The sequence below is a fragment of the Lissotriton vulgaris genome, chromosome 4_1 (genome assembly GCF_964263255.1).
Source record: "Lissotriton vulgaris chromosome 4_1, aLisVul1.2, whole genome shotgun sequence".
NCBI lineage: Eukaryota > Metazoa > Chordata > Amphibia > Caudata > Salamandridae > Lissotriton > Lissotriton vulgaris.
In genome coordinates, this window is record NC_141691.1 from 914,859,901 (window position 1) to 914,884,320 (window position 24,420).

The 24,420-nt window shown below is 43.1% G+C and overlaps 1 protein-coding gene across 1 annotated transcript in view; it reads left to right on the forward strand.

The window, feature by feature from the left end:
• BLOC1S4 (biogenesis of lysosomal organelles complex 1 subunit 4) overlaps window positions 1–7,844 on the forward strand; it is a 132,539-nt gene extending 124,695 nt beyond the window's left edge. Inside the window, exon 5 of the mRNA XM_086965188.1 lies at window positions 6,945–7,844. Within this exon, the coding sequence (XP_086821314.1) occupies window positions 6,945–7,046 (102 nt within the window). The 3' untranslated portion in view covers window positions 7,047–7,844. The remainder of the gene's footprint in view (window positions 1–6,944) is intronic.
• Window positions 7,845–24,420: the final 16,576 nt, after the last annotated feature.

Consider the following 24,420-nt stretch of genomic DNA (forward strand, 5'->3'; position numbering starts at 1 on the left):
ATGGCAGCGGTTTTTAACTTTTTGACTTCTTGTGACCACCCATCGAATTATTAATGGAATCTAAAGACCCCTGCTGAGATATTACTGGAAACCTGGGACTCAAGCCAATGCAATTATTACGACTTGAAGTACAACACAATATGCAAAAATACGGACAGGTGTATATCAAATAAATACACAAATAATGAAATATTTAATTAGAAATTTCATTTAGTTCACAAATGTAGAAAAATTCAAATAACATTTTAATGAGAAGGTTGGAGCTTTTATGAACTTGATTTCTAATTCTAAAAGACGAAGTACTAAGCTAAACGCTGGCATTGCACTGACTTTTTTGCTTCTGATGCATATTCTATTATTGGTGGTGCTTCATTTGAGGCGACCCATTGCCCATACCATATTGTGTTTGGTGTACTTGCGATGTTCCAACAAGTCAAGCAAACCATACCAATTTAAATTTTAGTCTCCAATTTCAAATATCTTCACATTAACAGAACGTTTTACGTTTTTCAGTTTTGCAGTTGGTTTCAGTTGATGCACACTGCTAATATTTTATTACCTCTACATTTGAAGACCACCCTGAGTACCCTGAGTGAGGGCCGCAGATCACAGGTTAAGAAAATAGAAATATCGCACTGTGTAACTCTAAATAAGCCATAAGTTGCTAAAGCTTTCCATTGGTTAAAGTTGTACCATACCCAGTCCTGCTGTGCAGATATAAGGTTTCAGTAAACATTAAGATTAAATATTGCGCTGTGTAAACGCCAGCTCCCGACTGCGCCAGAAATCTTGCTTGGGGGAAGCCACAAGTTGCTGGGGAGACTACTACCCCCATGAGCCACAGCAGCACCTGTGCATAAAAGCGCAGACCATCGGTCATTGTTCTGGAGTAATCCAGCTCTGTGTTCATCGCGGGAAGGAGTGTCCCCTATAATGGGTAAGAGGAAGGCAACAAGCAAGGTTCGAGGAGGGGGGTGGACAGTGAATACACTTGCTGCATTTGTTAGACGGGCTGCTAATGTCTTGTCGCATGAAATAGAGCTCATAGAGCGTCAGCACCGAACTATGCAATGTAGCCCCCCTGATTTTCAAGCCTGTGGTGATCTGCACCCGTCCTTTGACAAAATCAATCCCCATTGAAGAGGACAGGACAGGACAGAGGAGGTTCCATGATATTAGTGTTGTTGGACCTGTCTGCGGCCTTTGATACCGTGTCCCATAACATCCTTCTCAACCGCTTGCAAGGAGTAGGGATCGGAGGCTCAGCACTATCTTGGCTGGAGAGTTTCCTTTCCGGGAGATCGCAATCTGTCAGCTTGGGCCCCTATCGCTCCACCTCGAAGGCGCTCACAAAGGGGGTGCCACAAGGCTCATGTCTTAGCCCTACATTGTTCAATGTATATGTGGCCCCCCTTGCTGAGATTGTGCGGAAGTATGGGTTCATACCGGTTTCCTACGCTGACGACACCCAGCTCCTCTACCCTTTCAGCTCCCTTGGTCCTACAGTCAAGGAAAATTTTGCTGAGGGTATGAGGGCAGTGTCACATTGGATGGCCGCAAATTGCCTCCAATGTAACGTTGCAAAAACTGAGGTTATGCTCTTCGGCAGGGCGAGCCTCCTCTGGTCTCCTGAATGGTGGCCGCTGGACTTGGGCCCAGTTCCCACATCTAAGCCTCATGTTAAAAATCTAGGGGTTAAGATTGACCAAAAATTGACCCTTAAGGAGCATACCAATCACATTGCAGGACTATGCTTTTACACCATCGGCCTCCTAAGACGAGTATTCCTGTATCTTCCAGATACTTACAGGAAGACACTTGTGCAGGCTCTGGTTACTAGCCGCCTGGACTACTGCAACGGCCTGCTGACGCTAGCAAACGCTGATGCAGTAGGGCGTTTGCAGGTGGTCCAGAATACGGCGGCTAGGCTGGTCATTGGTGCGCCGGCCAGGACTCCCTCTAAGCCTTTGTTGGTAGAGCTACACTGGCTCCCTATACGGCAGCGTATCAGTTTTAAAATATGCTGCACGGTCCACAAATGCTGATATGGGGATAGTCCTAAATATCTCTCTCAATCTCTTGAACTGTACCAACCCAGCCGTTCACTTCGTTCAAGTAACCAAGCACTCCTGAAACCCCCTGCAACAAAAAGAGCTAGGCAGGGAGACCGAGCATTTTCATCGGTTGGTCCTGCCTTATGGAATCAACTTCCCACAGAAATGAGGATGAACACCAACCACCTATCCTTTAGAAAGGCCCTGAAAATACTCCGCTTTCAGGAAGCATTTCAGTCCCTTTAATGCACTTTGAAGACTACGACAACTTTCTGGCTGGCAAAGCGCGGAGATACCCTTATGGGATTGAGTCCAGCGCGATATAAGAAATTAAATATAAATAAATAAATAAGAGTCCAACACTGAACCAGCTGCTAGGAGGAAAAAAATTTGGGAAAAGAGTAAAACCATATCCAATAAAAACTTAAAATCAAAAAGACTCCTGATAATAAGTGAAGGAGAACCAAGCATGTCACACATACCTTCCACTAACCCATGTTCTGTCATGATCGACGAAGCGAGATGGAACAGACTGGAGAACCTGGTGTCCCTTCTTTTGCAGCCGTAAATATACAGACTCATAAAGATAGAGTGTATAGGTTCATTTGGGTCAGTGGGTGCCCCTGGGGGAGAGTTTATAGTAAGATCGGGAAATCTTACAGGTCCAGTAAGCGGGTGAGCACAAGGAGAGGGAAATATGCCCATGGAGCCAGAGCCCCCCCTCTTTAAAGGTACCCCCTGTTCGTATTTCCCGCCCTGCTGGTCTTGAGCAAGCTCCCCGTGGGTCCATTGGGGGCCAGCTGTAGGGGGGGGGCCGCAGACAGACAGACCGTCTGTTCATATGGATGAGAGGGAGGGAATACATGAGGGGAGGGCAACACTTTTGATGGAAGACAAGAGAATGACTAATGGGCAGCAGCACCACCTATTGTTAGATCTCCCCCGCAGCCTCACCTCTGGTGCTGGTTTTGGCAAATGTCCTGTACTGAGGGAGGGTCAGAAAAAATCCACAGAGCAGTTGATGGATAAATCACTGTTTTGGTTGAATAAATATGGGGGATGGGGACAGAATGAAATGGTGGTTTAACCCGCAACAATATAATGGCAAGAAGAGTGGGCTGGTGGGTACCTCACATAAAAATGTAAAAGGAGATTGTATAGTGGCCAATTTTAACAATAGACAAGTGGTGGACCTTTTGAAACATCAACTTCATGACGTAGCTTTCCCTGGCACTCAGATCTTTGCTTTGTCTCTGGACTTTTATACTCCTGTTCCCCATAGTAATTTAGGTCCTTACAGCTATGCACATGGAAGGCATAGATTCCAACACATGACCTCAAATGCTCTGGGCTATTTGGGAAGCTCTAAGTGGTAAACAGAAAACAGATTTGTTCCTTTAGCAAGGCTTGATTCCTGCGATTTACAATGGACTTACTGCAAACAGGCTCGGAGCACACTTGAGAGAAAAATACACGAGGAAGTAATTTCCCCAGGGGACATAGAAGGGGATGATGGTAGCTGGATAAAACTGGCTTCCTGGAATGTTGCTGGTATTAAGGGGAAGGTGGGTAACACGCACTGGTTGGATGTCTTGCAAAAATATTATATAATTTGCTTACAGGAGACCTGGGCAATTGATCAAATCACTGTAGACTGGCATCGCTCGTTCCAAACGGAGGCAGTGCCTGCACAGTCAGGTCGAGCTTTGAGGGGAGGGAGGTTAATAATGTTAATATCCAATACCCTCCCAATAAGATTAAAGACATTTTTGAAGGTACCCGTTTTTCCACTTTTTGCTATTAGGGCGTTCGGGTGGCAGGACTGGTTATTGATAAACTTTTATAATAGCTTTGGAGCTGATATGCGTATGGTGGGGGCACAATTTGAAAACGAGCTCGATAAATTTGGGGGTGGATTCCGGGCAAACTTTATTATCGTGTGGGTGGGTGACTTGAATACAAATTTGTGTAGATACTCCACCAAGTCAATTTGTGGTATTGTGAATGTAGAAGGGTTCCCAGTAAACCATTTTACTCACCATCAGATTGTGAACAGGATACTCGCCATTGGAAATCTGGAGATAAGAAACAACACTGGCAGTATCTTCCAGGGAGTTTATCAAGACTTTCATACGCAACAATTACGAGTCAACTATTGACTTTGTATTGACTTCAGAACCTCTTGGTGGGAAATTGACACAAGTGGAGTCAACATTTACTACCTATAGTGACCACGCTATCCTCTGCCTTTCCATGGCATTGGGCCCCCCGGTATAGGCAAACTAAAGTTATAGTGACACTGGTCTTAGGAAGAAAGAACGGATATCAACTAAAATGGAATAGTATAGATAAGGAAAATATAACCCATTAAATAGTAACTAAGAAGATGGATGAAGCCCTGAAAGAAGTACCCAGAGATCAAGGGAAGTTAAAGTTACTGCATAAAGCATATAAAGAAACTAGGAAACAAAGAGAAAAGGCCCTGAAAGAAGAGACCGGGAACAACTAGAAAGGGCAGCATTAACCAACAATAGCAGGGACTTCTAGAGGGTGGTATATAACCACCATTTTAAGGACGCCGGGGATCCAACCTTGGAATCTCATATGGGAGAGGACACCTGGGTGTCCATTTCAAGACGATTTTTGGGTCACTGACAATTTATTTAATCGAGCAGTTGCCAGTCCCTTTGGTTCATTCAGACCCCAAAGGGGTTGGGAAGGTGCAGCAAGGCAAAGACCCTGGGCCGAGATGGGTTCCCAATAGACTTATTCTTGGAAGATCACTTTCTATGTACCCACCTATTGCGGAACGTATGTTATAGCTATGGTTGGCACGCTTAGTTCATGGGGCACAAGCGTTATTATTCCAATCTATAAAAAAAGGAGCTAAAAATGACCCAGGCAACTACAAGCCCATATCTTTGCTAGTCACACCTAAAAATTAATGTGACGGTTACTATTACTTAGGCTGGAAGAATGGGCCCTTAAGAGAAACATATTGATTCCGGCCCAATCGACCAATGCTTGAACTTGAGCCTCTTTATAGAGAAAAATACCAGGGCAAAAGGGGAACAAAATCTACATGGCCTTCATGGATCTCACCAAAGCATTTGACTGCGTGAATCATTGCAAACTATGGGAGATAATGGAGTCCATGGGGGTTGATCCCCTAATTCTTACATTCATTCGGCAGTTATATTGCCAGACTACCTCATCTGTCTGGTATGGCAAGGAAGGGGAATGCGCCAGTTCTTTTCAGATTTAAAGGGGCTAGGCAAGGATGTGTCCTTGCCCCATTCTTGTTCTCATTATATATGAACGGGGTCGAGACAGCATTGGAAGGTATGACCCCGGACATTCCAAAATTTGACTCGCTAACCCTCCCACTGCTCGCCTATGCCAACGATACTATCTAAGTCGCCAGAACAGGTAGGTCCTTGCAATGTATGATAACTGCCATTGCCTCTTTCATGACTTCCCTCGATCTAAGGGTCCACGTATCGAAATCCTTTATATTAATAGCAAATCCTACAGGGCATGGGAAAGCACGATTTTTCCATCTAGGGGCCCGCAGATTAGAGGTAGTAGACTCTTTCTCTTATTTGGGAGTCATGTTTGACAAAGGTCACACCTGGGCTAACATGGTCAAAAACAGGGCGGAAGTGATGGAAAGTAGCATGGCAGCCATCACAAAATTTGCCAAGAAACTGGGTACAAAACATATAAAAGTTATAAAGAGCATATAGCCAAGACAATCTCAGCTACTACTTTTGGAGCAGGGATATGGGGGATGTCTCCAATTGAGCACTTACAGATTCTTGAGGATACATTTTTGAAGCGGCTGGTTTCTTTTCCAATACATGTTCCAATTTTAATTGTCATGTGGAATTGGATTTCCCCTATATCAGTGACCTTGGAAGGTTTGCGCCATTAGCTTTATGGCATTCAACTTGGAGGATGAACACAGTATTTTTAAAACAATCCATTATAAAGGATTGCCTTAAATCAGACAATGTGCACAAAATAGAATGGCTGCATCATGTAAAGTCAACTTTGAATTCTTTGGTTTTGGAGGATTTGTTTAGAAACCCTAGTGAATGCCTTCAGTTGTCCAAGAAGGATCTAAAGGAAAATATTTTGGCATAGGTAGTGTGAGAAAGAACGGAGATAAAGACAAACCAACAGTTAGGATATATCAAGATCTCCCGGCTTTAGCAGAGGGAGATTATTGCTACTTAAAGGAAATTCAGAATTTACAGCACAATTATATTTTAGTAAGATTTCACATGAATCTTTTCCATCTGATGGCGAGCTATCCGGCGGGTAATTTAAGCACTGTGACTTGACTGTTTGCCCTTGTGATGGAGTTTCGAAACAATCAGACCTTCATATTATTCGATTCTGTGACTTGTATGAAGTGGAAAGAGTAAAATGTATACTACCGACTCTGAGACATTATAATTTTAGACCATGCAGAGTGGCTCTTAGATTTCTTTAAATACGTAGTAATCCGTTTATTAGCTGTGTAGTAGCTAGTTTCCTTTGGGCTTGTATAAAGAAAAGGAAAATTACTTCCTAGTCATTTTTAGCAAGATTAAGATGCACTTGCAATTTCTTGTATTTTAGGCTGTAAATTTTAATGAAATGTAATGCTTTTAATATTGATGTACTGTGCTTTTATGATCTTTTATTTTTAAGATCGAATAATGTTTTACGAACGAGCGCTGTGAAACTAATCTTTTGTTTCCCTTGTTCCCTACTCTAAGAGTTTCATCTAGTGCTTAAATGCTGAGGGTATTAAAGCACTAAACAAATCCTAAAATTAGGCATACAAGCTTCAACTTTTAATCATAGAATGGAACTAACTCAATCTTATTTTTCTGATTACAGAGATCGACCTCTGCAAGACACCAACAGACTCCGTACAAGCCCCCAGTCGTTTTTAGGACTGAAGATTATTTCCCTACGTGCAGTGATGCACCTCACACATGATTGGGCTTTCACATGGTCATGGGCTAAATAATAATAATGTCGGTAACGGGAAGAGAGCTTACTGGATAGTGCGACGAAATGACAGAGAATCCATGCTGTTGCGCTGATTTTGAGCGTGCCTTACAACCTTCCGGCAGACTTTAACTACTGTTTCATATAGAAAGGAGCAACTTACAGAGATCTATCTCGTAGCAGAGGACCACAAATGTTCAGCCTAGAAATGCTGTTGGAAAGCAGTGTTTTGAATTTGTCTGAAATTGGATGTTTTTTACTATTTTCAGAATAGTAGGCGCCTGTTGCTTTCAAAGTCTCCATTTCTTTAAAGGCAATCTGGTCCTTAGAAGACCTGATTTTTAACACTAAGTGTTTGCATGTCTTTGTGAATCAAAATATAAAAATACAGGCAACCCATATGAGGACAAAATATTTTTAACATGTAGAAATGGACACAATTAAAAAAATTCTTAACATTTCTGCTGATTCTTTAATGTATGTATTCTCGTTCCTCTTTTGCCAGAATTGAATGTCTTCCGTTGCTGTGGTTACTTGCGCTTCCATTTAATTGAAAAAATTTCAATCCGAGGTTTATTCATATCTGCTTGCAGAAAAAAGAAAATTATGCAAGTCTACAACAGAAGTAGATGGTGGTTTAATGTATTGCAGACCACACTTTTGAATGCACTTATTAAAAGTTTGTCATTTGAATTCAGGGAGCTTTGATATAATTGCCTATAATTTTGGAATGCTGGCAAGTAAAATCACATCTGTGATATAAAGTGAAAATTGATGAAAACAAAATGTGTATTTATTCCTTGATAATTGATATGTTGTGGTAGTCTGATGTAGGGCATTTTCCCTATTAGTTCTTTATTGCTCAAATTGAGGACATGAGCTATTTTGAAAGCATTGTCCGGTATCTGTTCATTATAACCATGAAGTCAAATTAAAATATTTTTAAGACTCTATGGCGGTTGTATGATGTTACAACGCATTCCGTTGCAACGCATGCCTTTTCCACGCATGCGTTACAACACGAATGCCACTACCAAGAATATGCTTTACCACGAAAATGGCTTTACCACGCATACCTTTTCAACTTTGTTCGTTGTATAAATATGCATGATAATGGCATTTTCATTGTAAATGCTTTCTTCGATCCCTGCCCCAATTCCTTATGTTCCCTAAAATCATTAAAAGTTAGTATATTAAAAAAAAATACTCAGTTTTCCATGGATAGACTTCTCCTTCTTCAAAGTTGTGGTCCTTTTTCTATTTTTGTGAAAAGTCAGTACGTAGACGCACGTACGTTATTACGTCGTAAGGTAGGCATACCCACGAAGGACAAGAGGCACAGATGAGCGTCTTTAAGGTAAGAGTTTTCTTTCTTTTTTTTAAACCCACTCTTTTTTTTGTGGGGGGAGACCCCCCCCAAGCCACCCAGCCCCCTTTTTTAATTCTACCTTTACCACACATTCCTTTACTACGTATTTCATAGTAATGCATTGCGTGGTAAAGGCTTTACATGGTAACCACGCATGCGTTGTAAAGCATGCGTGGTTAAGTTTAGCATGGAAACAGCAGCATTGTAATGGCTGTTTCCCCTCTAAGACATGCAGAGCAAAACAGAGTAGCACATGGTTGAGGTCAACAGGATGATTTCATTCAGGCAATCAAGAAAGACTGCTGTAGATGGTCTGTGTGCACGTATTATATGATATTAAGGATAAACTTTGAGGGATTTTGGTATATAAATGGAAATTGATAGTAGGCACCTTTGGAAAGAAAGGCCCCTTCTTGTGTTACCACAGTACAAAAGCCACCACTCCGATCATTCACAGTGAAGAATGACTGAGGTTTAACATTAGTTTAATTTACAAAACCCAAGGCACAATATTTGCATACAGATAAACATTTCATCTGAGGAAACGTGCAGCCAGAAGATAGTGTTTGCAGGAAAGCCCCAGTGCTACCCCAAATACTGGATTCTAGGGAATGAGCAAGGTGTGGACTTTAGAAGGACCAGACACAACCACAAGAGAGTAAAGAGAGTCCGATAGAAGAGGGTTATTGGTTGTGGGGGAGGAGGGTGGAAGCCACACTCCTTGTGAGGGTGCCCCACAACAGTCACTAAACAAACCTTTGCTTAACACTCTGGTGGCTCAGAACAAAGCAGTCAGGCTTAACCTAGTGGCAATTTGTAAAGTATTTATGCAACACACAAATGGTATAAAGTGAAAGAACACACAAGAGAAATCCCAGACCAATTTAGAAAAATAGAATACATTTTAATATATAAAATGATACCAGAACAACATAAATCCATGCTTTAGCAAAAAATAGCGGCTAAAAGCACAATGAAAACCTCCTGGTCTTGCTATACTGGGGGAAAGTCACAAGTTAAGGTTGGCCGCGAGGGAGCACAGGTTGGATACAGGGACCGGATTAGTCACCCTGAAAAGTTACTGTCAAAGTCCAGCTCAAAGAGTTCTATTTGCAGTGGAGAATGCTGCAAGGAGCAGGTAGAGCGGTAGAGCATTGTGGATGGTCACCACTGGAGCGCGAAGAGCATGCCGGCCATCACATACGGTTGCTGTTGTAGCTAAAAGTGGATAGTCATTGCTGTAGTGCAAAATGCAGCTCTTGTGTTGCTGGTCGTCCCTGGCGGATGCTGTTGCGTGAAGAGCAGGTTTCACTGGAGCGTCGCATTGGTGTGAAGTGGCTCGATTGCGATGAGTGACTTAGAGATTTGTCACCTTTTCTTTGGGATGAGTACACTCTGATGACAGCCAAAGATCCAAGATCTGGGGGACGCTCCTTTTGGGGATAAATGACTCACTCTAGCACAGTCCAGTAGAGGTAAGACAGGTCCAGTTGCAGCAGGTCAGCTGGGCAGTTGTAGGAAGGCATTTGAAGCTTATTGTGTACTTGTAGCTCACACTTATGGTCAGTCAGCTGACCCTTGGAGATACTCTGGTTATCCCGGGATGAAGACAAGTGTGCCCAGTCCTCTTTACAGACAGCAAGGCAGTTCTTCAAACAGCAGCTTTCACATGTCCATGAATGTTCTGTGGAGTGGCTCTGGAGGCCCATTATGGGGGGGGGGGAGTTTTTTTCCGAATTGTCAAAGCTCCAAACTGTCTCGGGTATATAATATATATTCACTGAAAAAACATAGGTTTCATAAATGTTATAGTTATTTGGACATTTCACTCGTACAAAACCATAGAAATTCTGGCGTTCTAGTTAGTTCAGCTATGTATAACTCAGGCACCGCAATGCACTGCTGATGATGTCACATGACATCATCCAGTGACTGTGTTTCTATAAAGTTTAAATATGTTTTATATATATATGCCTAGGTGTATTGAAGAATGAGTGGGTGTATAAGTGTCTGGATGGAGATTTAGTAGGTGCGTGACTGACTGTATAATTGAGTGATTAACTCTGTCTTACCGAAAGCATGGGTTAGTGACTAAACTGTGTGAATGTCTATCAGTCTGTCTGTTGTGTAAGCTGCTGCATGGGTTGGTGAGTAGCTACATGAGTGTCTATATGGGTTATTGATTGGTTGAGGAAGTATTTGTATGGGTGCCTGTGTGTGTGGGTGGGTGAGTGGGAGGTGTGTGACTGTGCATAGTTGTGTGAGTGGACGATTCACTGGATGTTTGGGTTCAAAAGTGCACATGGAAAGCTGTATGGGTGGGTGAGTGTGTGTATGGGTGTGTTGATATGTGAATGGATGTCTCAGTAGTACATGTGCAAGTAACTACATATGTAAAAGGCAGTATATGTGAGTGACGGTGTATATAAATAACTGTGGGAGTCAGTGATTGTGACAGTGGCTGCATGGATAAGTGTGTATTTGTATCAGTGATTCTATAAGAGTAATTATGTGTTACAATCTGTATGAATAATTGAGGTGGTGTCTGTATAATTGTATAGGTGAGTAAATGAAAGTATAATTGATTCTTTGCATGGCTGACTAGGTGTGTGAGTAACTGTGGATATGTGGCGATGTGCGAATCTGTATAGGTGTATGAGTGCACACTGTTGTATTGATGAGTGACTGCAAGTACGAATGACTATGGGTGAATTAGTGGATGTTTGTGTAGACCTAGGAATCAGTAAGTGTGTATTTAGTAACTGGTTTTGATGTGTCTATTGTTTCGAAATGGTAGCCTGTATTTTAGAGTGGGTGTATCAAAGGTTATATTCAGGTGTGAGTAGGTGCATCAGATTTTCACGTGGATGATGTCATCAGTGATGTAATTTGAGATGTCATCAGGGATGTCACCCACCATGTCATGAATGATGTAATATGTGACGTCATCAGCAGTGCATTGAGGGGCGCGAGTTATAATTAGCTGAACTATCTAGAACGCTGGAATTTCTATGGTTTTGTACGAGTGAAATGTCGAACTATAACGTCTATGAAACCTATGGGGTTTTTCTGTGAATTTCTAAGGTTTTTTTAAATGCTAATTTCTAATTATAACATGCCTGAAACCTATGTTTTTTTCAGTGAATGTCAAAAGTTTTTTAAAGGAAAATTTGTAAGTCTAGTGTACCTGAATCCTATCTTTTTTATTATTTAGATATATGTATGTATTATAAAAATTTAGAATATTTTTTAGTTACGAAAACTATTCATTTTTTGCACAATGGCTACGCGTATTCCGGTAGCCATTTTAAAAAGTCACGCTGGGGTTGCGACTTTGCCGTACTTTGTAAAGTATGAAATATGTTTAAATTAATTATAAATAAAAGTTTTCCTTTGTGTGTTTGTCTAGATTTATTTATTGAATAATTTTTAAAGTTAAATATTTTTAATATGATTTCTGCAAAAGTAAAGTAATGAAATCCAGGGTGTAGCCGCTTACTGTGCGCAACCTCTCCCCGCACGTCTTTCTGGGGTCGCGCCGCGATTGCAGCGTTTTTTTAAAGCTGAAAAAATTACTATAGAAAGTTAGAATAGGATATTACACTGAACAGTTTTGCTAATATACTTATTAAAGGTTTATAGAAATTTCATTTATAGTATATGATATATACGATTTTCGCCGGTGCGTGAGGGATGCGCGCATTCTACGCGACTTGTCAGCAAAAGAGAAAAGGAATCTGATTGGTTCAAATCAATTTAAATATGACAGAGGGAGAACCCATCCTTCTGATATTTCCCTTATTTGTTTACCTTCACAGAGAGAAGACCTGTTTCTTTATTCTCTTGGTAGTTTTTTGTGTGTTTCTTTATTTTGACTTTAACTATGGCTTCAAATTTTGCTGAAGTGGATGAACTTGCAGTACAGGAAGAACAACAGAGAGTGCTGCAGAAAAAGAAGAGAAAGGAGAGCATTGTTTGGACCTGATTAAGTGTACCGGAGGGGGGGGAGGGGGTGGGGGATAAATGCTAGAAAATTAACATGCATTTTCTGTAAAAAGTGCTATCCAGAGGGTCCTATAAGAAGTACTCTTGTGGAACAAGTAGCATGAAAAAACATATGGAAACCATCCACTCTGTGCACCTGGCAAGGGAAGAAAGGAAGAGACACTTGGATGCTGCTACTCAACAGGACCCCAGTACACCTTCAACTTCTGCGATTCCAATGCATCACATCATGCCAGAATTTTTAAATGCATCTAGTAGCTGCATTAAGTGCACCACCGAGCTCTGTGTTGGTGAACAGTGCATAGATGTGATCTCTGCTGCTCTTACAGCACACAAATGTAATTTTTTTTAATATTGCGCTTTTCTTTTTCTTCAAAAGATAATTTCCTGATCTTTTCATTTTTGTTTGTTGTTTTTAAAATAAAAAACACAAAAAAAGGTTAAAAATATATTTTTTTAAAGAATTCTACAAAAACGGTTCTTACGGAACCACATCTTCTGGTTAAAAAAAGAAAAATTACCAGAGTGATTGTATGAGAGTATGGACAGTATGTGGGTGATTGGAGAAATGCAAGTGTAGTGCATGGGTATTTTACGAATGTTTAGAAGTGGCAACGTGATTGAATGAGCTCAATGGTAATAGCAGGGTAATTGGAGGAGTGCATGAGTACTGGGTAAGTGATTAGATGAGTGCATGTGTAGTGCACATGTGATGGTAGTGAGAGAGCGCAATTTGAATGTAGAGTATATCGTAGCCATATTTAGACGTATATGTTATAAACGTAGGAATGAAATGCATATTGTAATGAAAAGTTGGCGATTATAGCATAAAGGCCAACTAACGTGATAATATGGTATAGGAAATGTAAATGTATTCACATGTTGAAAATGCATTAGATTTAGAAGGCCCGTATACATGATGGGTAAATATAGGAATGGGTAGAAGTGTTTACGAAATGTAGAACTTGCACAGTAGAATTCGTATACGTGTGTAACTTTAAATTGAAGAAGCGGCGAGAAATATAACGTGGAAAGACATAAACGTGGAGTAATGTAGAGAACTTACATGACAATGTAACCAAGGAAAATGCATAAGTTATGCAGTCGTATTCTATGTATTACATATATTTGATGTAGAACGTATTTAAGTATAACTAGGGCTTTTGCTAAAATACGAATGTATAAATGTATGCCAAAGGTTATACTGTGTAGAGGGGTTTCTGTAGGGATGCTGGAAGAGTTTAGGTCATTTGTGATTGTAACCTGACTGACCAAGAGTTCGCAGGAGCATAGTCAAATGTATGTAATTTAGTGGGCTTGTAAAAGTCGTAAATAGCTTGATGTGGACGTGAGAGCCAAGAAGTCTAGCACTTGTTAGATTTAAGGTGACAATGCCGGACGGAGCTTATTGTTCGAACGTGAGGAGAGACACTTTTGAGGTGGACTATGTTTTGACAAGACCATTCACAGGATCTAGAAGGTTAAAAAGTTGTACAGATAAGTTAAAGCCTTGTCTAAGTTCATATGACATTCGATCTGAAAGAGTCAATAAAAGTCGACGATGAGATGGTGAAGATGACATCTGAGGAGAAGGGTCAACTTAACGGACGACGGACGACGCAAGGAGTGGACCAATGGAAGAAGCAGGAAGTTGACATCATCGGGGAAAGTCCGTGGTGGGCGTCAAGGGGCGTTTCACCCACACCATGATTGTGTATTTTAGGGACAGCACCCCGGGGAGGAGGTAGCAATTGGGAGATTAGGAACAGCGAGACGAATTGCTCAGAGCAAGGGCGAAGGTAGATGCCTTGAGCAGATGCGCTGAGACATCAGAGCGCAAGGGAGCAGTAGGCCGAGGACCCTTAGAGAGAGCAGATGGGTAGGCAGATAGGGTACTGTTTCTGAAACTTAAGATTTCCTTTAGAGGCTAAGAGAGTTTGAACTTCTTTGGGAGTCAAACTGCTGACACCTTTTTAGGGAAGAAACTTGCGAAGTAGGGTTGTCACGTAGTATAGAGTAGGGACAGATTAACTTGATGATTTTTATCTTACTGTAGATGACGCAGAAGGAACCACTTCACACCGAAGCTTAAGCGGCTGATATTGTAACTGATTTTGTATTTTGTATACTTTGAGATTTTATCCTGAGTGGATTGTATCGCATTCAAAATAACTTTATATAAAACTCTTAAAACTTTATCAGTTGTAAGTGATTCTTCAGAGTGGCGTCAGTTAATGGGGTTTGTCTAACCTATGTGGGGTTGTCTTTTACTCAATGACAGATATAAAACGGTCCAAAAATGACGAATGAGATAAATTATTAAATTGATCATAATCATAATTTGATATCAAAATCTCATTCCCCGCAGTTGGTAGCAGAATTTGATGGTTATCTTCTTGTGGAAGACGACCTAGGCCAGGTTAGTTTACCCCAAGGTCCCTAGTCATCGTCGACCAGAAGAAGAATTGCAGCCGAAGACGGTGCTGACGATGTATCGAGAGAAAAGCAGCAGAATCGGTCGAGAGTGAGTATAAGGGTCATGCGTTGTAAGATTGCGGTGTTTCATGTTGTTCCTGTGTTGTAATGTCAAGCGGAGTTGAATGTCTGTAGTGTGATTGGGGGAAGGTTGTGAGCGCGCGCAACCGGATGAAATCTTATGTCCAGAGGACTTAAGTGGTTCGGGTGTATCGAACACCCAGAGTAATTTGTCTACCATTGAAAGGGGGTCATGAGGTACCATTGATTTCCCGACAGACCGATGATAGGGGGAGCGTATGTGTGAGTGAATGAGTAGCGGACGCTGGTCGTACGCTTACTGTGTGTAAGTAACCTATCAATTGAGGCAAGTGTCCGACCGTAAGAGGAAAGACGCTGTGCCAGTTGAGGTAGCAATTACAGTTAGACTGTGGCCGTACAGTCAGAGAAAAGTGATCGCTTGGACGGAAGTAGTCATTTTTCAATGTATGAATGAAAACGCATGTGAGATCGTGAGACGAGTTGAGAAACGAGGGAAGCTGCTGAAGAAGAGACAAGTGACGTCAGCGTAGAGCCGCGCTGAGATTGGTCGGTTAGCATAGAACTGTGCTGAGACAGGCTGATTAGCGAGAGTCGTACAGGGATTGGTGGTTGTTATCAAGACGCAAATAAGTAAGAAATATCGTACGTGACAAAAATGAAATGTTTCAAGGGTTTAGGAAAAATCTTTAAAAGAAAAAGGAGAAATTTATATGCCGGAGAAGAAGCTCCACCAGAAGGCACACCAGCATATCATATGGCAGCCAACGTAGGCTTACATTCGATATTATGGATCTCCGAGTGGCATAGGTTAACTGAAGGGCAAAAAGAACTGGCGTTTCCAAGATTCGGAACGTTTAAATTAGAAGTGTTGAACCAACTGAAGGCGACGATGCTTTCAATGAGACCTCTACCGAGGCCAACACAATTTGAAGCTCTTGGTGTGTGGTTTAGAACAGCACACGAAAGGGGCGTAAAGAGGCGCCAAGAAAGAGTGAGAAGATCGGTAAAGGCAGTGCAGGATGCTAAATGGGACGAGGAAGCTAAGAAATGGAGGGTGCAGAAGATAGAAGCGGACAAACTGTTCACCATGATAGAGGCTACGGGAGAAAGGAAACCTCTAGAACAAGAAGATGAGGAAAGCGAGCAGGAGGAGGATCTAATAGAAAGGTTGTTAACAGATAGACCACCTCCATATAGCGGTGAACTTGCGAGTCCCATATTACCACAAACGGACGGAGCTAGGTGGGGGGAATATAAGTCGATCCCAGTAACCGAGTGGGACGCTACTAAGGCTGAGGAGATACCCCAAACTAGTCCTGAACAGAGAGTAGTGGGAAGATTTGTGGTCCAGAAGGTGCCAGAGACGCAATGCGCTAGGTCATACCAAATGCCAGACGCCTTGCAGGTTCCGGTCACCATAGGCCCTATTGTGTCAATCTACAACCCGGAAGGGGTCCAGCAGGAGGAACAGGCACGATGGGACAATGAAAGAGCAGAAGTGGAGAATAGGAATGCCACAATGAATCCCCACAGGCAAATACGAGCACCAATAAGTCGGAGTACCCCATTAGATTCTGCAACGGGTCCCAGGGTAGAACAGGGAGGTCGAAGAGGACCAATGGATTTGAGGGGTCCTAAACCGAAAACCCATAAGGAATTAAGGGAATACCTGAGAGAATGGGACGCTGCCGAAGAAGCTCGGAATAGAAGTTTAGAAACGGGATCCGAGTGGAGAGAGCAGGATAACAGGATTCTCTCTCATTGTGGAGCTGGAGAAAGCAGCCCCGAGTGGGAGAGAGGAAGCCAAGAGAGTAGAAGAGATACTTATCCTACTGATAACAGCAATAGGCTAATGTGCGAAGACAGAAGTGCAGGGTGTGGCGAAGTGCCTCGCGTCACCTTCAGTGAAGGGGAACGTAGGACACAGGAGTACCGGAATACCTTTAGGTGCACACACCATGCCCCAGGTGAAGATGTGAGACACTGGAATCGCGGAAACGTGGAGAGTCGCGAAGCGTCTCGACATGCATCCGGTGATAGTGGAAGGAGTCATGAGAATTTAGGGAGTCGCGAAACGTCTCGCCATGCATCCGGTGATCACGAAAGAGATCACGGGAACACGGAAGACCGGCGAGGGCCTTTCATTTTATTAAGCGACACCAGACAACAAGCAAGTTATAATGGGTTAGAACAGAACGGTGGATCCTATCTCACATCTGGAGAAACCGAGCCTAAAAATCGGAACCTAGGGTTGGGGGACGGAGCATTATTCCACCATACCCCGCGCGAAGATGGAAAGGCTTGGGATCTAGAGGGGTGGGAACGAAGAGAAGAGAGGAAGACTCCTCATAACTCACCTGTGCTCAGGCGTAGGGCGCATAGTGGAGGTGAGAGGGATATGAGAGAAGAACACAGAACTGGGATGCTGAAGGCGGAAATAAAAGCAAAACGGCTTGATGTAATGAGTTTGAAGGCAGATTTGGATGAATTGATTGATGGTACAGTGTCATTAGAGAGATTAGCCTCGTATACACCAGATGAGATACTGTTCCTATCCAAAGATATTACTCGAAGAGCGAGGTCAGCTCATGAGAACTTATCTAATTTGGCAAACAGGTATATGGTAGACCTGTCACAAACTAAGGCTTTACAGAGTAACCATAGGCTAACTTGCACGGATCAGGATCTGGATGATCGCAGAACGATCGCGCTGAAAGTACACATAAGGGAATTGATCGTAAGTATCAGAATATGGAGAGATCTGGATAGATGGGAGGAAAGATGGTCCAGAAAGGGCTCCGTTAGACGGAGTGTGCTTGAGGAGTCCCAGGACGCAGGCTTGATGCGCATGGAAGCCTTCCCTTTGCGAGAAATCGCGAATGGAAGCTACGTTCATGTGCCCTGGAGTAGGGGGGATTTGGCGGCATTCACCAATTCCTTCCCAAAGCTTAGGGATAATCCCGTCGAGTGGTATAAGCAGGTAGAAAGATTCGTGAAGATCTCGAAGGTACTGTGGATCGATTTGAACACACTGTTCGATATCGTAGTACCCGGAGACTTGTGGACGGCATGCAAGCTCAGTGTTGAATGGCCTACTTGCGAGCCGCCGAGAAATATTCGGACAAATGGTCCATCAGTTAGAGTCATGGAAAAGTACGAGAGGGTAATAACATGGCTAAAGGAGAAAGTGCCGGTGCAAGACATAGACTGGGTAAAGATAGATCGAACTACTCAGGAGCCGAAAGAGACAGTTCATGAGTTCTACGAGCGATTGCTGAAAGCATTCAAGCAGTACAGCGGGTTAGATGTGATGGATCCCAAGGATATAGGACAGTTTGTTTCAAAGTTTGTCCTAGGATTGAGACCAGAAATATGCCTAATGATCCAACAGCATCTGATCTGTTGGCAGAACAAACCTTTAGACGAGATTCTGAGATACGCAAGGTACTGTAGTGACGAGATAGACTCTAAGGCAAAGAAGCTCAAAGAAAAGTTAATGCTAGTGCAAATGCAAGCTGCTGGAAAGGATAAACCGCGCCAGCAGGGAACAGGAACGCAAGCAAAGAAACAGAACAATCAGAGCAGAGATGAGGAAAAAAGACCGAGACCGAGAATGGATATCGCGACACTGAAAAAGACGACGAGATGCCACCAGTGTAATGAGGTGGGACACTGGCGACGCGAGTGTCCTTACAATGTTGAGTCAGGAGAATTTGAGCAGGAGGAGGAAGAGGTTCAGAACAACGTGGTTAAGGGAGCCACAGTCCCGAAGGGCAAGTTTGTCAAAGGGGGGACTCAGACTCCTCGAGCCCCGTTTCCTCAACCACCTCGCATCTCAAACGGAGGGAAAACCTACAGACAGATGCCATTGTTTGTAGGAGGAGAGGAATGCTACTACGTTGATCCACTTACAGGGCAGCGGGCGAATAGGGAGGAAGATTGTACTCTAGGAGCCGCTTTGGAGGTAGATCAGAGAGGACCATACGTAGAGGCTGAAATAGCGGGATGTCCTACAACCTTTTTGGTGGATACGGGGGCCACTCGATCCACGTTGAGATCTGCGGTCGTCCCGGGTCTGCCAATATCAGGAGAAATGGTTCAGGTGGTAGGAGTCGCGAACAAAAGGATGACGAATCCCCTGACCGAACCAGTGTCAGTAAGGATAGGGAATTACAGTGACGAACATCAGTTTGTGATCTGTGATTCTAGTCCTGTGTGCTTACTAGGGAGAGATTTGCTGTGCAAACTGAATTGCACGATACATTGCACACCAGAAGGAGTAGAAGTGCAGACCAATGATGAGGATGCTGATTTTAAAGTCGTAAACTCAAAAGAGTGTGTGGAACTTTATCCTACCTTAACAGTGGAGGAGCTTCCACAAGACTTGAGAGAGAAAGTCTCAGCTGAGGTATGGGATTTTACGGGAGAAGAAATAGGATTGATCAAAGGAGTAGAACCGGTAAAAATCTTGGTAAGACCCCATGCTGAGTATCCAAGAACACCACAGTATAAGCTAACGACAGAGACGATTGCAGGAATAAAGCCTGTGATCGAATCCATGATTAAGCAGGGAATACTGAAGGAGATCGTGGGTAGTCCATGTAACTCCCCGATCATGGGTTTGCAGAAGCCTAGTGGAAAATACAGAATAGTGCAGGATCTTCGAAAGATTAATAACATTGTTGTCTCATGTTGTCCAGTGGTACCGAATCCATCAGTGATATTATTTCAGATACCGTTCCAAGCTGAATGGTTTACCGTGATAGATTTGTGCCAGGCTTTCTTTTCGATACCGTTAGACAAAGAGAGCCAGTATCTTTTCGCTTTCAAGCTGGAAGATCGCGTCTTAACATGGTGTCGTATCCCTCAGGGGTATACAGAAAGCCCGTCGATCTTTAACCAGTTATTGAAACGAAATCTTGAGAGTCTAGTACTGCCCAAGAAGTCAGTTCTGGTCCAGTACATAGACGACCTCCTAGTTGCGTCAGAAACTGAGGAAGCTTGCAGAGAAGACACCATCACCTTGTTAAATCACTTGGCCGAGAACGGACACAAGGTGTCTCCAAGTAAATTGCAATATTGCAAGACTGAGGTGCAATACTTGGGCCATAGGATTGAAAAGGGAAAGCGGAAGGTGTCTCCAGACAGAATAGAGGCAATTATGAAAATGAACGCGCCTACGACACAAAGAGAAGTCAGGATGTTTCTAGGCATGGTTGGTTATTGTCGACAGTGGATAGTAAACTTTTCACTGAAGGCCAAACCGTTATTACAACTGACGCACAAAGGAGTAAGTGATCCGGTACCATGGGACAAAGAGTGTTTGATGGCATTTTTGCAGCTGAGGGAGGACTTGTGTCGCGCCCCGGCTTTGGGAATGCCAGATTACACCAAACCTTTTTTGCTTTACTGCTGCGAGAGAGAGGGATGCGCTTTAGCGGTTTTAGCACAGATCCACGGAGATGCGCGCAGGCCAGTGGCATACTTTTCGGCTACCTTAGATCCAGTAGCCGCAGCGTTGCCCGGATGTCTCAAATCCGTAGCTGCAACGGGTGTCAGCATTGAACGATCTGAAAGCGTAGTTATGGGTCATCAGTTAGAAGTGTATGTACCACATTCTGTAGAACTGTTAATGACCAGGACGAAGACTCAGCATCTGACGAATAGCAGGCTCACACGCTACGAGCAAGTCATACTGGCTGCCGAGAATGTGACCCTAAAGAGATGCTCTGTCTTGAATCCTGCAACTTTGATGCCACTTCCGAATGAAGTGGACGATGAAAACTGTACAGATCATGACTGCCTCGATGTGACTGAACTATGCACCAAACCAAGACCTGATATCGTAGATGAGCCATTGACAGACCCAGACGAAATTTTCTTCGTCGATGGTTCATGCGTAAGAAGCGATGTCGGTCAGCTGAGAGCAGCTTATGCAGTATGCACGATTACCAGAGTTATAGAAGCCGCTTGCCTGGAAGGAGTACACTCCGCACAGGTAGCTGAAATTGTGGCTTTGACTCGTGCTTGCTTAGCAGGCGACAGACTTCGAGTCACCATATACACCGATAGCCAGTATGGTTTCGGGGTAGTTCACGATTATGGGCAGTTATGGTCTCAAAGAGGTTACATGACCTCCTCGGGTTCTCCTATTAGGAATGGAGAATTCGTGAAACTACTGTTAGAAGCTTTGCAAAAACCTATGGCCATAGCCGTGGTCAAATGTGTAGCGCATACAAAAAATTTGGATTTTGTATCACTTGGAAACAGATACACAGATGAAGTAGCGCGTTACTGCGCAGAGCAGGGATATTCTCACACTGATGCAAAAGTGGGGGGAATCCAGGAAAAAACTGAATTGACTATGTTACTAGATACTGTAGATACATGGGATGAATTGAGAGCAGTACAAGAAAATGCACCAGATGAGGAGAAAAGGAGCTGGGAAACAGCAGGTTGCGGGAAAAGTGAGATGAACTTTTGGGTTTCTGCCGACGGAAGGGCAGTTTTACCAAATGAACTTGTTAGTCCAATGGCAAGGAAATTGCATGGATCAGCACACATAGGGAGAGATGCTATGGTGAGAGTATTCAGACAAACATGGTTTAATCCTAAGTTTAGAGTAGCGGCAGAAGCAGTGTGTCAGCGATGTACGATCTGTCAGCAACTAAATGTGGGAAAGAGAACACCAGTTACCTTGAGTCACATAGGAAGGTCTGGGGGGCCTTTCAATAGGATGCAGATTGACTTCATAGAAATGCCTCCATGCAACAGACTCAGATACGTGTTAGTGATTGTCTGCATATTTTCTAGATGGGTTGAGGCTTACCCTACACGTAGGTGCGATACACTTACAGTAGCGAAATTGTTACTTAGGGAGTTGATACCGAGGTTTGGGGTGCCATCCTCTTTGGAATCGGACAGAGGAACTCATTTTAATAGCGAAGTGGTGAAGATGCTGTGTTCAGCTTTGAATATCGATCAGAAGTTACACTGCAGCTATCGACCAGAAGCTTCAGGGATTGTAGAGCAAATTAACAGTACTATCAAGTCCAGATTGGCTAAAGTTTGTTCATCGACATCCCTGAGTTGGCCAGACGCACTTCCAGTAGTTCTTATGAGCATACGTAGCACACCAGATAGAAGAACAGGCCTCTCTCCACACGAAGTGCTAATGGGGAGAGCTATGAGATTGCCATCGGTTCCGACTGCAGCACTAGTGAACATCACAGACGATCTGATCTTGGACTACTGCAAGGGACTATCTGATGCCGTTAATTCTGTGTCCCTCCAGGTCCAGGCTGCAGAGGTTCCATCAGTACAAGACTTGTGCCATGACCTGAGTCCAGGAGACTGGGTCCTGGTGAAGAAGCATGTCAGGAAGAACTGCTTAGACGTGCGTTGGCGAGGACCATTCCAAGTCATACTTGTAACGAATACCGCAGTGAAGTGTGGAGGTCTGCCAAACTGGATACATGCCTCACACACCCGAAGAGTGCCAACACCTCCAGAAGGAACAGCTCCTCTCTCGGATGAAAATCCGACGGGAAGCGGAGAAGCCATAGAGGGGGAAAGCCAAGCTGTGGAGTTGATCGAAGAAACTGAAACTTTGTTGGAACAGGACGACGAAGGTCAGGACACTAGTGGGACCGAAGTCGCCTCAGGAGAAGAAAGTAATTGGGAGTCCGACACAGATATCGAGCAGACTGAGAGTGACCAAGAGACAGGTCCTAGAACAAGGAGCGGAAAGACAAAGAGTGACGAAGCCAGTTGGCCGGAGAGAAGGAAAAGGCCAAGTTCGGAAGGAAGGAAAGAAAGAACTCTTGCCCCGATCGCTGAAGAATCGGATCAGGAGGAAGAAACGGCAGACTCAGGAACGGAGAGTCCACGAAGATCGAGAAGGGTACGTGTGCCCTGCAGAAGGTACGCCACCCCAGAGTGGACTTATCTAGCAGATGTATTGGGGACAGAAATCTGGGAGAGTGAAGAGCGTGAAAGTAATCGATCTCGATCCATTTGTGGCAGTGGAGATATGGATGTTGGCGCCTGGACTCGAGACTGAGGGGTTACTGACTTTCACACTTCCCATACCCCCACGTTTGAGTAAAATTCAAGATCTAGTGCTAAAAAGATTACAATTTCCAACAGTTGGTCAGCAAATGTCAGAAGAAGAAGAAAAAGTTATTCGCTTTGAACTGTTGATAATTGTTGTGAAAGCTGCAGGTCCGAAAATAATTGTTGATGCATAAAAGACTTTTGTACGTATGTTATGAAGAAGAAGATAACCTAGCGCCGAGTGGAAAGAAGAATAAAATTAGGGATTACATTTAGAGGACGGAGAAGGGCTAGGGTTGTCTGCTGCTAAGAAGAGAAAAGACATTGTGGTGAAAAAGATACCTGTTGATAAAAAGGCACTTTAAAGACTGTGAAAGTAAACAAGCAACCAAAGACTGGAAAGAGAATTTTCGCTAGAGAACGAGGGACGCTGTGTTTGATAACATGGAGAACGGCAACCCAAACAGAAAAGCTAGATGTATAGTAGGTACACTTATAGCAATAGTGATATTCCTCATAATCATAGTAGTAACGATATCTTACATGACAGGACATGAGAATGATAAAGAAATAGCGAATGTAAAAACTTTAACGACTTTGAAACCTGCTCTTGTGGGAAAGAAGGAGGAGAGCACTGTTATACGTGAAAAGGCGTTACTTGCGGATGAAGCTCGTAGATTACATATAGACGAGTCACAGGGAAACTTTAGGTCAAATGCATATGCCAAATTATTGTACGAATATATCGATGCCATGGAGGCCAAAGATTGCTACGTTTGTATGCAATTGCCGGCTTCTGTAGACGAAGGCATTAGGTATCACCATCTCCCATTAACTTATGGGATAACATGTAGTTTACTGCTTAGTATATTTTATGGTAGAGAAGGATTTGAGTACTACTTTTCAAATTATGATTCGGTACTGCCTGAAGTTCCGAATTATAAGCAAATGAATAAGTGGGACTATTACAAAAAGGAGGATAGACTGGCTAAGTTCTTTCTTCCTTGGGATACATTAGATACATCATATGCACGTAGAAATAATCTGACTTGCAAAGTGTCAGAAGTAGAGAAAAGGTTTATAGCACAAGTAGATGATCGATGCAGACGGCAGAAGATTCTAAAAATGTCAGGACAATGGAAAATAGACTGGACAGAAGAAGAGAAGGCACATAAAAGGAAAGGTAGCAATGGTCCAATAGCATTGGATAGAACGCAGAAGGGAAAGTTATGTTTAGCTCGAAGCAAGACATATTATGAGAGTGAATTTGTAGGTGAAGTTAGTTGCGAGCACTCTTTTAAACTAGAGTACTACACGAAAGATTTTATGAAAGGGATGCAAGCTATTCCGAATGTGTATTTTGTATGTGGGAGAAATGCCTATGTAAAACTGCCAGACAATTGGTATGGTTCGTGT